Source organism: Heloderma suspectum, chromosome 3 (genome assembly GCF_057233095.1).
Source record: "Heloderma suspectum isolate Gila_16-S chromosome 3, 16-S_ref, whole genome shotgun sequence".
In the NCBI taxonomy this organism is placed as follows: domain Eukaryota; kingdom Metazoa; phylum Chordata; class Lepidosauria; order Squamata; family Helodermatidae; genus Heloderma; species Heloderma suspectum.
In genome coordinates this window covers 226,494,394-226,511,807 of record NC_139460.1, presented here as the reverse complement: position 1 = coordinate 226,511,807, position 17,414 = coordinate 226,494,394, and the positions used below count along the sequence as shown (strand labels likewise).

Sequence of the window (17,414 nt, the reverse complement as noted above, 5' to 3'; positions counted from 1 at the left end):
TCAACATTAAAAAAACAAAGATCATGGCATCTGGCCCCATCACTTCCAGGCATATGGAAGGGGAAGAAATGGAAGCAACGACAGATTTTCTTGGGCTCTAAGATCACCACAGACAGTGACTGTAGCCATGAAATTAAAAGACGCTTGCTCCTGGGGAGGAAAGCTATGGCAAACCTAGACAGCATAGTAAGAAGCAGAGACATCACCTTGCCGACAAAGGTCCGTCTAATCAAAGCTATGGTTTTCCCAGTAGTAACGTATGGCCATGAGAACTGGACTATGAGGAAGGCTGAGCACCGAAGAATTGATGCTTTCGAACTGTGGTGCTGGAGAAGACTCTTATGAGTCCCCTGGACTGCAAGGAGGTCAAATCAGTCCATCCTAAAGGAAATCAACCCTGACTGCTCATTGGAAGGAAAGAGGCTGAAGCTCAAATACTTTGGCCACCTAATGCGAAGAGAAAACTCTCTGGAAAAGACCCTGATGCTGGGAAAGACTGAAGGCAAAAGGTGAAGGGGACGGCAGAGGATGGGATGGCTAGATAGCATCACTGATGCAATGAATATGGACTTGAGCACGCTCCGGGAGAGAGCGCAGGACAAGAAGGCCTGGTGTGCTATGGTCCATGGGGTCACGAAGAGTCGGACACGACTGAACGACTGAACAACAACAAAGATTCTCAGCATAGTTATTTCTTTCATTATTTGTTAAAATTATTAATCTAAAATATATTTTACTTATAGACATTTATGCTCTGTTTCTCAACATATGAGTAGAGTCACCATTGTGCAATCATCACAGTACATGTGCATTCTTGACAGTCTGGGTTTTGTTCTATACAGTCCTGTGTTTCTGATGCTTTAGCAGTAATTTAATGTAGTTCTAATCTATTCAGACAATAACTACAAATTTATAAACTGAGTTTACTTTTAAAAGGTTTAAAATATAATAATAATAATTATATGAGCAAACTAAGTTATATATAAAATAACTTTAGGAACAGAAAGACTGCTTTATGTTCCTAAAGCAGCCCTCTCCAACCTGGTGCCCTCTGGTTGTTTTGGATTACAGTGCCCAGCATTCCTGACAATTGGATATGCTGCCTGACGCTGATGGGAGCTGAAGTCCAAAATATCTAGAGAGCACCAGGTTGCAGAAGGCTGTCTTAAAGCAACAAAGTGACTTTAGATGTGTAAAAAGCACTAAAAAAATAAGCACTGCTTATTCCTCAGTTTCTCCCAAAATTTCAATCCATCTGTCCCTACCTCCCGCAAAAAAAAGAGGGAAAAAAGGGTTTTCCCATGGCCTCAAGATTTCCAGAAATTTTCTGTCTCTACACTCTGCTATATAAAATGCAGATATGTAATGCTGCCATGCTTTTTAAAATGCAAGTTTTGGTTCTTATTTCTGAAAACTAAACTTACATTTGAAAATAAAAATAGCCTTCCAAATAATACGCCTGACAGGAAGTAACCATTATCTAGTAAATCCCTAATGCTCTCATTAGTGGTTTAAAAACACTCCTGAATAAGCGTTTGCCTCCATTTTTACTCCAGTAGCTTGGTTACCACCATTTAAAACATAATTAGTTCAGCAGGGGGTGCAATGCTGCAGTGAAAACAGGTGGAGAGAAAACACCTCAAGCTCATGCACACAACTTCTGACGGACTTCCTGGATTGCAGCGATTATCTGTAATCTGCTCCCAGACAACTAGTAATGACAATGGTTTTATGTCCAATTCAAAGCACACTTCAACTGGCCATGTGGATGATCTATGCTGGAAGGAAGATGGAGACGTAGGATCCCATTGTTTCTCCTGGACCTTTCAGTGGGTTTTTGATACCATCCGCCATAATACTCTTGGATCATCTCTCAGGGACTGGAGTTACTTTGCTTCCTGGCTTCAGAAGGCGGTGCTGGGAGACTACTGTTCCTCCCATGGACATTATCCTGTGGAATTTCTCAAGCTATGTAAACTCCACATAGAAAAATGGAACTGGTGCTAGTAGGGGACTTAATAGACTGGATGGAAAAACCATCCAATAGATGGGATTACACTCTTCCTGAAAGATGAGGCTTGCAGCTTTGGGATGCTTCTGGATCCAGCTTTGCTTCTGTAAACGCAAGTGATTGTTGTGACCTATACTAGCTTTGGCTGGTATTCCAGTTGCATTGTCCACTGGAAGACAGAGCCTTGACTGTCATTCATGTTTTAGTGACCTCTTCTATATTAGGTAATTGCAGTGTGTTCTGTGTTAGGCTGCCAATTAAGAGGGTCTCGAAACTGCTACAGTATGTCACTGTCAACTTGTACCAAATACCAGTCAGGCACAGCCATTTGAACACCAGTGTTGAAATAACTACATTGATTATTAGAGTATTTCTGACCTGAAATTAAGGTTCTAGCTTTGATCTATAATATGGGTCCTGGCTTCCTTGTGAGGAGTGTGTGCTCCCTTATCAACATCCCTGAAGATTACCAGGGTTGGTCTCTACAAGAAGCAGGATCTTCTCAGTTGCTGCTGTAAAGCTTTGGAACATTCTGCTGCAGGCTGTTGATTAGGTTCACTTTCTTCTGACATTCCAGAGACAGCCAATAAAATGTTGCCTTCTTTAGCTTGCTTTTCAGAATATGGACTATCTGCTGTTAATAACTGTTGGGTGCTTTTTAACAAAAATACTGTGCTTGCTTTTCTTTTGTTATGAAACTATCATGCAACACTTTGAAAGTACTTGCTTTCATGGTACAGAAAATCTGTAAAAAAATGCAGCTGGACATAAGGTTGCTGTCATCATTCTCTTTAATATCTGCTTTAAATGTTGTCAAGCTCTCCCTCAGTATTGCTATATGCTTTTCACACTCATCAGCTTAAAAAAAACAACAAATCAGCTAGGGAAGTGGAAGACAACTTCCATTGAATGAAATAACTCAACTTTTTCTGAAAGCTTAAGGCTATAATCCTTCACACACATTTACCTGGGATTAAGTCCCATTGAACTCTGTTAGGCTTATTTCTTCTAGACGTGTATAAGATTGCATTGTAAATTGGAAGAGGTTTTAAATGATTGCTAGTTATTAGGTACACTGTCAAAAACCTGCTTCTAATATCACTAGCTCTCTACACTCTTGTTCCACCATATTTAGGAACATAAATTTGGTCTTGATCATGGCCTTTAATCATGCCTATTATTGAGATTCCTTGATTTGGCTGAATAGTTTCGTTTGTCCTAATAAAATAATTATTAAGTGAATGTTGCTGCTTAATACACATTTCATCCACTGTATGCCTCTCACACAATGATTTGCACATATGTATCACATACTCAGCTACTTTTAAAAACTAATCAAGGACTGCGATGATCATAAATGTAAAGGCTGCATCATCAAATACATTCCACACCATTGTCAGGAGCGCCCTAGCTGCCTCTTGCAGTCCCCTCCAATAGCCAACTCAGGACACAGATGACGAAGATTCTTTCCAAGGCTTTATTCCTTTATGACTCTTACAGATACTAATCACTAGCGACTAAGCAAGGAACTGCACTGGGGAAAGATAGCAGAGTAGCCTAAGCTCCAGGTAAGGCAGCTGGTCCCCGTTTGAAGGAGAACTGTGGGAAGACTCTGAACTTATGGGCTATGGAGAGATCCTCCCTCTTACCCTTGGGTTGTCGGGACGCGACCGTTGTTTTAGCGCCAAACAAGCGGAGCACCTCCTTTCGGCACCCTCCATCTGTCACTGCTCCCTGCGTCTGCGCCGAGAGTCCAGCAAGCCCCCCTCCAGCGCTTTCTCACTGCCAGGGTCACTATCTCTCTCAGGAATGCTGGCAGGAGCTGTGCTTGTGAGAGATGAGTGAGCTCCTCTCCCACGGATTGCTGTTCTTCCTCAGAATCAGAACTGCTCTGGGGCTCTATGGGCTCAGTTTCTACCCTGAGAACCTTATACTTGTGGTGTTTATTTTAACAAGTTCTTCTTCTAACATAAAACAATGAGATCAAGCCTCACACCAAGACTTTCCCATCCGTCCCATCCAAACACAACAGAACATATCTAGTTTGATAGAAAATTACATTCTTACACACCTGTTCCAAATTTGCTGAAGGGATGATTGGGATTTCCAGTAGCCTTCTCAAGCTGAAATAGTCTCCAAGCATCATTCATCAAATTCTTTTCATGCTCAGAATCGACAGCATTCACTTCTCTGTCTTTGCAGCTTTCATCAAACAGAGGACACAAGAAAAACTGGGAAAACCTACAGCGAGGGGGAAGTTTGATATTTCTCAAATGTTAGTGTATTAACACATAATTACATTTTTAAAAAGCAAAATATTAAATTCATTTTGAAAAGTTAACTGCATGGAGAAACACATCATACTTTGTCACCAGGTCAGGAAGGGCTTTGCGCACCAGGTCTTAGCCTTTGGACAGATGCCCATGTTTGTACTAAATTTGTTCAGCTGGAGCCCCACTGTTGGGAAGTACAGCCTCATCCCTGAGTGGATGCTACTCTAGTTTGTTGTACTGGGCACAGATTATCATCAGCTGCCTCACACAATTTTGGTATAGGCAAATTACTATTAGATCTTTATTTAATACTTCAGATCAGCCTCTTTTTGCTGAAATCTCTTATGAATTAGCCACTGAAAGTCTCTTTGCCAGAGGCCTCCTGTGTCTCTTGATCTATGAAATACCACCTACTGGGACTCATCCTACAGAGATGAACTTGGGACCCTCCCAGAATGTTAATCATTTATTAATCTGTTAGTAAACCTCTGTTTGGACTTGGTTGTGATCCAAAAAGCCCTTGCAGAGAAAAGTCCTGTCTCTTTAATGACCTCCATTCAGCAATTTCATTTTAACATCTCTCTCATCTTCTCCATTGCCCACCTGACACTTTGAAACATAGAACACATTCCCCATGCACCAGGAAAACCATTTTAATTGATACATCTATCAGGTAAAGATATGAGCACCCCCTACATCTTACCTGTACTTTTCCCTTTCTTGATCATAGGAAGGTGGTTCATCTCAGATACATCAACAATGTACATCCAGAACACACCAAATATCAAGTATCAGAACTGCCCCCAAAAGATGGGCCCTTGCCCACCCAACTGTGGGGAACATCCTCTCCCAGTTCCTTAGTCCTGACTGGTGGGTTACACTCACCCCCTCCCCCGAGTCTCCAGGGTTCAAAATAGGAACTGTTTCCCCATGGAAAGTATCAGCTTTCTTGAACATCCAAGGCAATCCCTTGCATCTAGGAAGCAAGTATGGATCCCTGAATTTAGAATATTAGAAGATTTAATGCTTAGGCTAGTTAGAAACTTTTAAAGAGGTGTTTGTGATGCTGCTGGTACGATCTCTGTTCATTATCTCCTCTCCACCCCCCAGTTTTAATCCTTTTTTCTGATGCTAAATAAATCTTACTTAATTTGGATTTAGTTCCTTGATCATCCAAGTTCATAAGCTAAAGGAAATCCTCTCCAGTGTGCCTAACTGCTTGCTGATACGATGACAAAGGCAAGTGGGCAGAAATGAAAGACAAACCATGACACAGAGGCTTCCTAACTGCAGACAGATCCTGACAAGGTGGTGGTAGCAGCAAATCTACCAAGGAAGGTGGCAATCTAATGGGACTAGGAGCCAGCTGTGGGTCAACAGTGGTCCTGATCCTTGAGAAACCTGTCCAGAGCCTTGATCTGAAGAGGTCTCTTTCCTAAGCCTCCCATAAATTCACTCCATTAACTCTAAAATTATCTAAGGTTTTACCTGGTCTTTAAAAAAAAAAAAAAGTCAGCCTTATAAATAGACAGCTGAGCTCTTAACCAAAGTATCAAGGAATTGTTAAAAACACACTAAATATGGTTGACAGTAGTAAAATCAAATTAATTCCTCAAAACCTACTTCAGAGTAAATACGCTCCGATTGCAGCATTCACCTGAATATGTCTCATTTTCACCAAATATGAACTTACATACTAAAATGACTCTTTTGAGAGCCAGTTGATAAATATGCAACTTATGTTGGGAATGAAAGCAGAATAAGTTTGTGGAACCACTGTGTCCAGTTCTGGGCACCACACTTTAAGAAGGATGCAGACAAGCTGGAGAGGGTTCAAAGGAGGGCAACAAAGATGATCAGGGGACTGGAAACAAAGCCCTATGAAGAGAGACTGAAAGAACTGGGCATGTTTAGCCTTGAGAAGAGAAGACTGAGGGGAGATATGATAGCGCTCTTCAAGTACTTGAAAGGCTGTCACAGAGAGGAAGGCCAGGATCTCTTCTTGATCATCCCAGAGTGCAGGACACGGAATAATGGGCTCAAGTTACAGGAAGCCAGATTCCGACTGAACATCAGGAAAAACTTCCTGAGTGTCAGAGCAATACGGCAATGGAACCAATTACCTGGGGAGGTGGTGGGCTCTCCCACACTGGAGGCCTTCAAGACGAGGCTGGACAGCCATTTGTCAGGGATGCTCTGACTTGGATTCCTGCACTGAGCAGGGGGTTGGACTCGATGGCCTTGTAGGCCCCTTCCAACCCTACTATTCTATGATTCTATTCTATGATTCTAACCAGAATATAAATTAAATTCCTATGTAACACTTTCATAACTACATAAGATAACAGTGAAATGTTAAACAAAGCATATGAAATCTTTATAAACAGTTATCACACTCCTGATGAGTCTCTTCTCAATTAAAATCTGTTTCAATAGAAGACTGGAAGGAGTCATTCCATAAAGTCTTTCATTTTACTGATATTATGCCCAACATGTTAAAAGTCTTATTTTAGTCATTTAATCTTTACTGTTGGATTCATTTCATTATTATGAAAAAGTAATAAACACAGTGGCCCGATTCACATGTAATGAAAAGCCACCGAGGGTGAATTTCCCCACAGGGCTTCTTGTTGCAGCAGAAGCCACCATTCGAATATTTGGGGTGCAGTGGGGGCATGCCATAGCTTCTTGTTATGTGCAAACCCCACAAGGCTGGGTTGCTGGCGCGGTTAACAAACCACCCACAACCCTAAAACACCCCACGGGTTCTGGGTGGTTTGTTAACCATGCCAAAACCCACCCTCACGAGGTTCGTACAACATGACAAGTGCCAGTCATGGCTTGACTATTCCAAATGGCTGCCTGTATGTGCCTGGTTGGCATGATTGCAGGGTGGTTAACAAAGTAGGCTTGTTAATCACCCTGTGCATGCCAGCCAGATTTGCATAATCACCCTCACCAGCACGACTTATAGGCCCCTTCCAATCCTACTATTCTATGATTCTATGACTTCTCATGTCATGCAAAGCCGGCAAGGTTGGCTTGTTGGGGTGGGCAACAAACCATCTCAAAAACCTGCAACAGCCTATGGGTTCTGGGTGGTTACCTACCCCAATAAGCTACCCTCACTTGATTCGCATGGCATGAAAGCTGTGCCAGCGAGGGTAATTATGCAAATTCGGCCAGCACGCAACTGGCATGTGCAGGGTGGTTAACAAGCCATGGTGGCTTATTTACCACCCTGCGATCATGCAAACTGGCCCACTATGTAGGAAAGTTACTACCCATGTTAACTGTACTAGATGAAATCAACAAATATATTGAATAATTTATAGGTATGTTTACCTGTCCAGGGCACCTTCCAAGTGTTCATGTGACACATCGAAATAATAGTTGGTGTGCTCTCCACTGGTAAAAGCATTCGAACTCCCTGCATGTTCACTGAGAAATTGGCTGTACTCATTTTCTTTGGGGTATTTCTCAGTTCCCAAGAACAGCATATGTTCACAAAAATGGCTTAACCCAGCGATATTAGGGGGATCAGATAATGACCCTTAAAGAGAGAAAAAATGGAACAAGTCACCCTACAATATACAGGGGTATATTTGTTTTTAATAGGGTTCTATTTCTGCACAGTGGGTACAACTAGATTAAATGCAATGCATGCAGGAGTCAATGCCCGAATTCAGTTTAAAAGGTGGAGGTGTAAAGCAATCAAATGAAGATGGTATATGCAAAATTCTTATTTGTCGCTCCAGGTCAGAGACAAAATCACCATATTTAGAATCCACATTAATAATAACTTTGAACAAAGATGCAGGGAGCATCTAGGCAGGAATTATAAGAATAGTCTTCCAATTCTACATATGCTACATCATACAGATACATAATCTCAGGCCTATTTGAGTATTGCAAACATTTTATACAAGTTAGTTGCCCCTAATTTTTCATCTGACATTCTAAATTTTAGTAATTTAATATTTTCCCCATTCCTAATATTACACTTAAAAGCAGTTACTCACCACTCATCCTTAAACAGTTGAAGGCTGCTTAGGGACAAATACTTCATATGGCCACTTTTATGGCAAATTTAATACCAAGGCTAACCTGACTAAAGCTGCAATCCCACACACATTTTCCTGGGAGTGTGTTCAATGGGGCTTTCTTCTGAGCAAACATGCATAGTATTGCACTATAAACATACATCCATAAAAATCAGTTTGTTGTAATATTTTCAAGCAATATTCATCTACACACATATAAATGAGAGACGGATAGAATTGTGATGTTGTAGTTCTGCACTCCATTCTGCACATTCCAGTCCATTGGTTTAATGTCCCCATCTTCAGGCCTGTCCCCAGGAATGCATACACATCTGGTTAGTTCAATTCTAAACTAAAATACCATGGCCCGTATGTAGAATTTACATTAGTGAAGCTTCCAAGTACAGTAAGTGGAAGATTATGTAACGTTTTGGAAGTTATTGCTTTTGAGTTAGTTTACAATGCAAAACCAAGTTAACCAGATACAAAATGGTTGATTGAATACCTATATGTACGTCAAGTGCAGCTGAAGACTTGTCTGTGGTGGGGTCACTGATAAGCATTGCCTTGATGCCATTTGCCAGTTCTAGCCCACGATACTCTCGTTTATCCTCAGGTGATTTGATAATATCATTTGCTACTCTTTTTATAGCAGGATCATTCATTTTCTGCATTTCTTGCTGAACCCTAAAGAAAACAGTAAAAGTTCAACTCACATCCAATCAAATAATTTAAGAGAAAAACTGGGAGATTTATACATTGCTAACAACTGTAAAACTTTCAAACCTAAATGATCCAGATCTAAAAAACACTGTCCACAGTTCAACACAGTATGATGTGCTTATGTCCACTGAAATCAATAGACTTAAGCAAGCTTAAAGCTATATTGTCTTACAGACAGTGAAGTTAAAGGGAATAGTTCTTTCACATGTAGAATAGCTCTGGTTATAGTGCTTCCAGTAATGATGAGGCCTAGAAAGGTCACTATGGATTGTTTAATAACAAATTTTTATAATATTTAAACATCTCTACATAACTTCTTTTAGCTATAATACTATAACTAATAGCTAATTTCAGTTCTGCTAATTCCAACTTTATTGATAACACTGACAGGGTAATGAAAATGTTTTTCAAAGGCTACACTCTTAAGACAAAGAAAAATGCAATATAATAACATCAATATATGTTCAATTATCCAAATAAAAGCCATACTAAATCTCAATTTATAGCACCCTTTTGACATGGCAAGATCGGACTACTATGGCTCTTTCAGTCCATGATAAACTGCTTTACAGTTCAGAATACAGAATGCTGAAGCGCCACAGTGAGTTGATCAAGTAAGTTCAAAGGTTCATAATGTCAAAATCATACTCTAGGGACAAGCCAGGAAACAGTTTACTTCAAGGTCTGTACTTGTGTGAATTAATTCAAGTACATACAATGTCATTCACACAGAGCTACACCCTTGCTTGACTATGCCCTTCTCCAGAACTCAAAACATAATTGAGTTTTTAGTATTTTTGCTTGCTACACCCTATTCCTGACAGATCTAGATAGAAGCAAACACACAAAGTACCCTGCGTAGGATAAATTCCAGAAGCACTGACCTGGTTCACACAATCAAAACAGCTGCGGTGCGTGTTGGGCATAATCTGCATATTCACTGCCTGGCCACATCTTGTTGTGTCATGCAGACTTGGGCGGCAGGGGTTGGGCAAGGGTTAAACAACCCTCACATAACCCATGGTCTGTTTAACCCTTTCACAATCCCTGCCATCTGGGTTCACACAACATGACATAATCAATGGTATGTTGTATAACTCTCTTGCCTAACCCACCGCCACCTGGGTTCGCACGATACAAGCTGCTGCTGGGCACTGAATATTCAAAATGGCCAGCCGTCCACGCCACTGCCCGTGTGGGACTGTTTGATCATGCAAATTGGCTCACTGAGAACCTCTTGTTCAGCCATGCCTTGCATATGGCCTCTTGTTCCTTGGCTTTCATGTAGAAAATTTTTTTTAATATCATTTTTGAAAGCAACAACATGCTTTCTCCAGCCTGCCAATTAAAAATACTTTTAAACTACAACACACTTTCCTTCTCTTTTGCTAGACTATTCTAGCCTCTTTCACCCAAGTGTCTTGTAATTTAATTTTCAAAGTGCTGGATTATTGTTCCCATTGCCTATCCACTTCTTGGCAGTGACGGCATTAAGCTGAAACACTGAGATAAATGCAAAAGTGTATTAGCTATTTGGAGCAGAACAGCAACACTTTATGACAGTTCTAAATAATTCAATTAAAAAACAACAACACTCTATTGTCACTATTACTGTCATGAAATTAAATTAACATCAGGGAGAGCAATCCTATGGCCGCTAGTCAGTGGCTAGACGGCCACAGGATATCTGGTTTTCCAGGAACCGACCTCGGAGCCTGCTCTCCAAGGTCGGTTCCCAGAGAACCGACCTTCCCCCCCCCACCCCAAAGAGGAGCGTGGAGTGATCAAAATGGGGCATTCTGGGGTGGGGAAGGTAGAAATGCTGGTACATCCTATGTGTTGTCTGGCAGCCTCCTCCTCCACTCTGCCTTCCCACAGCTAGACAGCTGAAATCGGCTGTCTAGCCGCAACGCAGGACAGGAGAAGCGCAGAGGGAAGGATCCCCTCCGTGCTTCTCCTGCCCTGCATTACACAGGTGGCCGCCTCCAAGTTCGGAGGCGGACACCTATCCCCATAGGATTGCGCCCTAAAGGACTAAGGAAAGTAGTATTAAGACAAATAAGAGCACAGAATTTTGGGAACAGTACTGTTTACTCAAAAATAATAGGTAACAGAAGGAGAAGCAAAAATTAGGCTAAGAGGCACTAGAAACAAATTCCGGAAAATTGTGTTTTTCATGTGCATGTTTGGATTGCTACATTTCTAGGCCAAAATAAGATGAATATCTAATTAAACTACATATTTAACACTAGTCTGGCTCTACAATTCCACACCCAAAATTGTTAACAATTGTTTGAGTGATTGAGAAATACCTGTTGATCTGTATATACTAAACACAAATCTTTGGATTCCACAGTCATTTGCCATTCAGCAGTGGCCGTGGAGATTCACCACTACAGAACCGGATCACATTTTTAATTGTTAAAGTTCTGTACATAAAAAAGCCAGTAAAGTAACCTGTGTAAACATTTTTATATTCTCCAATCAAATCTCACATTGGCCATGGATTGAAACCCATTTACTAACACTTTTGAAGTCCCCATTTCTTACTTGTTTGCTAAATATTTTCATTGACATTTTATGCCAATTAGTATGATCTTAGCTTTAGTACAAGATGGTCAGATGCAATTAAGAGTCAAAATTGAGATATGTCAGGCTGCTGTAAAGTTGAAGGACTGCAGTGGCAAAGACTGCCACCAATAACACAAATGGTTAAGAATAAGTTGAAAAGTTAGAAAGTGGCCATGGTACCCAGGGTAACGCAAGCAGTAAGAAATGTAACAGACGGTATGCTAGACAGAAGTCAGGGAGGTAATGTTGCCATTGTCCACCATATTTTGTGTTTTTTTTGGGGGGGTGCATAGCAATCTACTGCAGACAGTGATCAGCCTTGATTGTGTGGGCCTTATGTTGGAGAAAAGATTGGAAATCTCACTACAGTACCAGCTGATCAGTAGCTTTCCTGGCTGAGCTCATGGTGGTATCTCAGATCTAGTATTGGAGATTTGTAGTACTAGACAATTTTAACATTCATGCTGGGTTCACCCAGGCACAGGTATCTTAGTGCTCCTAGGTCTGTTCCAGGTTTTTTTGGGTCCAACACATGTAAAAGGTCATACCGTGGGCTTATTTTTCTGAACTGGACAGTGTGTGCTAGTGGTATGATAATTGGAGATACTGAAATAAGGCATTTGTCATGGTCAGATTGAGGCATATGTGGATATGGTTGACAAGATTGGAGGGCCAATTAGAACAGTCTGTCTCCAGAAACGTACAAAGACTGTAGGATTCCGAAATGTAGTTTACAAAGGTACGTTGGGTGTCTTGGCCAATTCCAGGAATGGATAGCTGAATAGGAACACTTAAACAATTATTGGTTAGTACATTGCCTTCTAGTTTCATAAAACCCCATCTTGTTGGGTTAATGAGGAGTTGTGGGAAATGAAATCATTTCAGAGGTAGCTTGAGCAAAAGTAGCAAAAACCTCATCTTGAATCCAACTAAGAATGCTAAAGATCCCATTCACAGCCTTATGAAGTGGCGGCAGTTTTTCTCTTTGCCACCATTACATCCAGCTGAGCTTTTCTGAATTGTGTAAAAGCTACCGAGCTTTAAATAAGGGCTACTGGAGGACGGGGCAGCTATACAGCTCTCTGACTATTTAGTAACATTTTTTGCTAATGAAATTGCATAGATTTGACCCAACCCAATTTAGACACCACAGCTAATAGTATCTATACTGGGATGTCAGGAGCAGCTGCTTGTTGAAGTTGCTTGGACTGAACCAGTACTATTCCTGAGGATGTGGGCAGAGTGCTTGGGGTTGTGAAAGCTATCACACAGCCTTCTCCAATGTGGTACCATACAGATGTTTTGAATGTCAACTCCCAGCAGCCCCAGCCAGCATGGGCAATACTCAGAGATTATGGGAGTTGTAGTCAAACAATATCTGGAGGGCACCTGGCTGAGGAAGGCTGAAAAGATATGAAACTGCACCCATCATGGCTGGCTATGTCCAATAGGAATTAACTCTGGCTAGAATTATCAATGCTTCTGTAAAAAAGGGAAGGGACCCACCAATATTAAAGAAGGTTATGGTCCAACTTCTCCTAAAAAACAAAAGCACATCATTGTCTATAATGATCCAGCCAACAACCTCCATTTTTTAGGGAAATTAACTGAGTGTGTGATAGGAGAGAAACACTGAGCATTATTGGATTAAGAATCCTTCCTTGACCCTTTTCAATGAGGGTTCTGGCCTGGTTATGGAATCATGGCATTAATTGCCCTGGTGGATTATCTGTGTCTGTAGAACATGGCATTTGGGGGGGTGGGGGGAGGCGGCAGTGGCAGCGAGAATACCTCCTGATTTTCTTGGACTTCTCAGTAACACCAAGATAATGCCATTCTTTTAGACTGGCCTGAACATTAGTCAGTGCTCTGGGCTAGTGCTTTAAAGATGCATATATTTTCTGACAGCATTCTTAATTTGATCATTGGAGACACTAGTTGAGCAGCATAGGAACTGATCTGCGGTGTTCCACAAGCCTCAGTCTCTCATTAATGCTATTTAACATCTATGTGAAACCACTAGTAGAGGAATTATCAATATGCTGATGATACCCAGTCCAGGAGTGGCCATCTTAGTTCTGTGGATAAGGTCAAACTAATTGGATCCAGACAAGACAAGAGGTGATATGGATGAATAAACCCAAGGCTTTCAAGGAACGTGGTGTTTACTCCATCTTAGCATGCTTGGAACCTGGCTGTGCTCCTAGACCCTGCCTTGCTCCTAGAAAAACAAGTAGTGGTGGTAGCCAGGAGCATGATTTGCCAGCTACATGTTGCACAAACTCAGCTCCTTTTTAAAGCAAGAGTATTTCACCAGACTGACCCATGATTTATAACTTTGAAAATCATGTATTGTATTCTCTTTGGGGTTACCCTTGGAGATGACTCAGATGCTACAGCTAGTGCAGAATACCACAGCTTTCTTCCTGATGAATGTGGGGAGCTGATAATATATACCATCACTTTTACAGCAGCTGTAAGTTTCCTGGCCCAATTCAAGGTGATGGTCACCTATAAACTCTTCATAGCCTAGGTCTGACATACCTCCTTACAGACTGTCTTGCTCTGTATGAACCCCTACAGTGGTAGACGTTACCAGGACAAGCCCTGCTCTATACTTCCTTGTTGCAGGAAATTAAACCATCATCAGCTAATAACAGGTCTTACACTGTTATCACACTATGGTTCTGGAATGACCTCTCAAACGAGATCAGAAAACATGCATGTCTGAGAGCATTCTGGAAGGACTGCGTAACTATTTTACATGGTCTATAGATGAATGTGATAGCCACAGAATGTAACTTTTATTAGTAAGCTGTGAATTTTGTTGTTGTTGAATTCTTATTCATTATTGTGCCTGTGTGTTTAAGAATTTAAACATTGTTTTTCTTTTTACTGTAAACCACATATGAGCTTAGCAAGACTAATGCTTTAAATTAAAGAAAGTATAGAAATTGGGCTGGAAGCAAGAGACAAAGTAAGGAAGGGTCCAAAGAGAAGGCAAACCTTTCATACAGACAGCAACCAGAATGGAGTCCCTTTAGTTCAGGGATGGGCAACTTGTGGCTCTCCAGATGTTTTGGCCCACAGCTCCCATGATCCTTCACCATTCATATACTGGCTAGGGCTGATGGGAGTTTCAGCCCTGCAGATGTTTTGGCCTACAAGTGCCCACTCCTGCTTTAGTTGCTTGGGAAAATCTAGGAACAAAAACAAAATTAAGTAGTGGACCTTGTCCAATTTATACTGGAGCTAAGAAACAGTGTATCAAGTATTCATTTGGTTGAATGGTCTCTGAATGCTGCCATTATGAAATTTACCCACAACACTGAAACTACTGATGCCGTTTACCTTTCAACTCATAATTAAACCTCATTTCTAAATTAAAACATAGTAAAAAATCTGTAATAAGCAGCATGTGGCAAACTATAGCACGGTGTAGAGCAGAAGGGGGCAAATTGCTACAATGTCAATTCCTGCGCCTGACAAAATCAGATGCGATACCCGCAGAAGCCAATGTTTCCAGTAAAAAGCCACTAGCTACATAATTCCCACAAAGCAGAAATCAGGATGGTGTAATTTCTCACCTCTTCTATAATGAAGACAAGTTTCAGAGCTTTGGAGGATTTCATAAAGCACACTACCGTCTGATACAAGTATGAAATTAAACCAGAGTCCATTTAACATAGCTTTGAGTCTAATCCTCCTTCTGCACATTCCCTGTTGAAAAAGACTTGTTAACAGAGAGTGCAGATGAAGGTTGAGATTGTGACATATTTCCTAAAGTAATAGTGACATTTAAGGCACATCAGCCAATAACAACCAGTTTCTTTTTCAGTGCTGTGAGTAGTCTCATCAACGTGCAGTCCTGCTGAAAGTACTAAACTGTACTGTATTTAACATCACACCTTCAATATTATTCATAGTGATTCAACACAAAAGTTAATTGCACTTAGAAAACATTAAGCACACTCAATCCCCCACAGTTACAGATTCAAACCTCCTCTGAGGCTTCAATGTAATTCATTTCTTCTGTCATTTAAAAATCTCTGTAATGTGAAATTTGGGGATTAAAATGGTATTCAATTCAGTGCCTGGAGTTACTGACTAATCAATGGCCCAGTTTGTACAGAAACCCTGGGTTATCGTGAGCAAGTTAGCATGCATTAGCACATGGCTCCACCTCTCCTGCTTGGCTCCTCCCGCCAGGAGCAGCGACTAAACAAGCCAGGGACACCCCGTCTGATCTCAGACGCTAAGCAGGGTCAGCCCTGGTTAGTACTTGGATGGAAAACCGTCTGGGAATCAGGCTTCCTGCATTGAGCAGGGGGTTGGACTCGATGGTCTTGTAGGCCCCTTCTAACCCTATGATTCTATGATTTCCAGGATCTCTGCCTTGGTTAGCGTTACTCCGAACCAGAAACTCTGCCTTGTCTCTCTCCCAATAAGCCAGAGTTATTGTTCTTTGGCTTGTTCAAGTGGTTTGTTCAGCTGCTTGTTTAGCCATTCCTGCTGACAGGAGGAGCTGAGTGGGAGGGATCGAACTGCATGTACTAGCCCGCTGGCTCGCACATGGTAACCCAGGGTTTAAAAAACTGGGTGAACTGGGTTGATATCACCTAGGAACCAGAACCAAAACAATCTTACCACAAATTATTTGCTTTAATTAAAACTGCTTTAAAGCTTTAATATTATAGTAAAACACACAAAAAAACATTGTCTATAGCCAAGCCCTATGATACAACCACATCTATTCAGACATGGATTTCAATCAGGCATATCTCAGATTACAATACCCACCCAATGAAGTAAAAGAAATATCAACAGAGCCAGATTGGTACCCAGGAATAATCTGTTACTGAACAGACCCAGAAGAGAAAACAGAACCCCACTTGCCACTTACAGTTCCCAATTAAAACACTCAATGTCTCGCTGCCCATACTGGACAAGAACGCTTCCCTCTTACAGGCCATAAATGGTAGGCCTGGATTCTGGGAACAAATATTGTAACTAGTATGTGACAGTCTGAGTAATCTTACATCTATAGCAAACTTTCACCTGGAATGACCCAAATAATGAGATCAAGTCATTTCCAGTTCAGTGTAAACTGGACCTTTCCTGGTGAATTACAACTCAGAACTGTAGTGGCCTTCCTTCCATTCCTATCTCTCTGCCTCCTGAATCTCTTAACAGAGAAGAGAGCTGCATGCATGCCAGATATTAATGGTACTTCTCACAAACTTCCCAAGGAACTGGCTTCCATCAACTAGTCCCTAAGCTTGTTTGGGTGGAACCAGGACCCATAAACAAGGAATACTCTTCTAAGCAGCAAGAGATATATCCAAGAGTATCTTCATACTTCCTGGGGTTCCTCAATAAATAAAGTAGCGCTAGCCAACTGTGAATTAACTAGCACTGCTACACAGGAAATGTTTATAATGAGGCACGCTCTGGGGATGGAAATTTCAACATTTTTATGACGTAAGCGGCCACTGTAACTCACTTAGATCTAAATAACAATCACGTGAGAAGGAGTTATACATATGACTATATCCCCAAAAGAAATACATACTGCCAAGCTATTCCTAAAGACTTCTAAAGTGATACGCAAGAACACTCCTATCATAAGCATTTGTTTCCGGTAATTAGAAATTACATTACAGTTACCAGAAATAAGAGTACCCAAAGTGGTATACAATATAATAAACCAGAGTAAAAAATATACACTTAATGGCAATGCTTGAAACAAAAAGCATCAAAAGTGGAGTTCAGTCATACTGGCATTCTAAATGT

The 17,414-nt window shown here is 41.1% G+C and overlaps 1 protein-coding gene across 8 annotated transcripts in view; it reads right to left on the bottom strand.

The window, feature by feature from the left end:
* The window catches only part of IDE (insulin degrading enzyme), a 76,962-nt gene that overhangs the window by 51,866 nt on the left and 7,682 nt on the right, over nucleotides 1–17,414 (bottom strand). For 6 of the 8 annotated variants that reach the window (XM_084845884.1, XM_084845887.1, XM_084845885.1 and 3 more), the window contains exons 2-4: nucleotides 8,833–9,014; nucleotides 7,630–7,837; nucleotides 4,083–4,252 (exon numbers count right to left, since the gene is read on the bottom strand). In XM_084845884.1, the coding sequence (XP_084702010.1) occupies nucleotides 4,083–4,252; nucleotides 7,630–7,837; nucleotides 8,833–9,014 (560 nt within the window). Of the gene's footprint in view, nucleotides 1–4,082; nucleotides 4,253–7,629; nucleotides 7,838–8,832; nucleotides 9,015–14,627; nucleotides 14,822–17,414 lie in introns of all 8 variants that reach the window. The other 2 variants (XM_084845883.1, XM_084845881.1) reach the window with 1 other exon arrangement.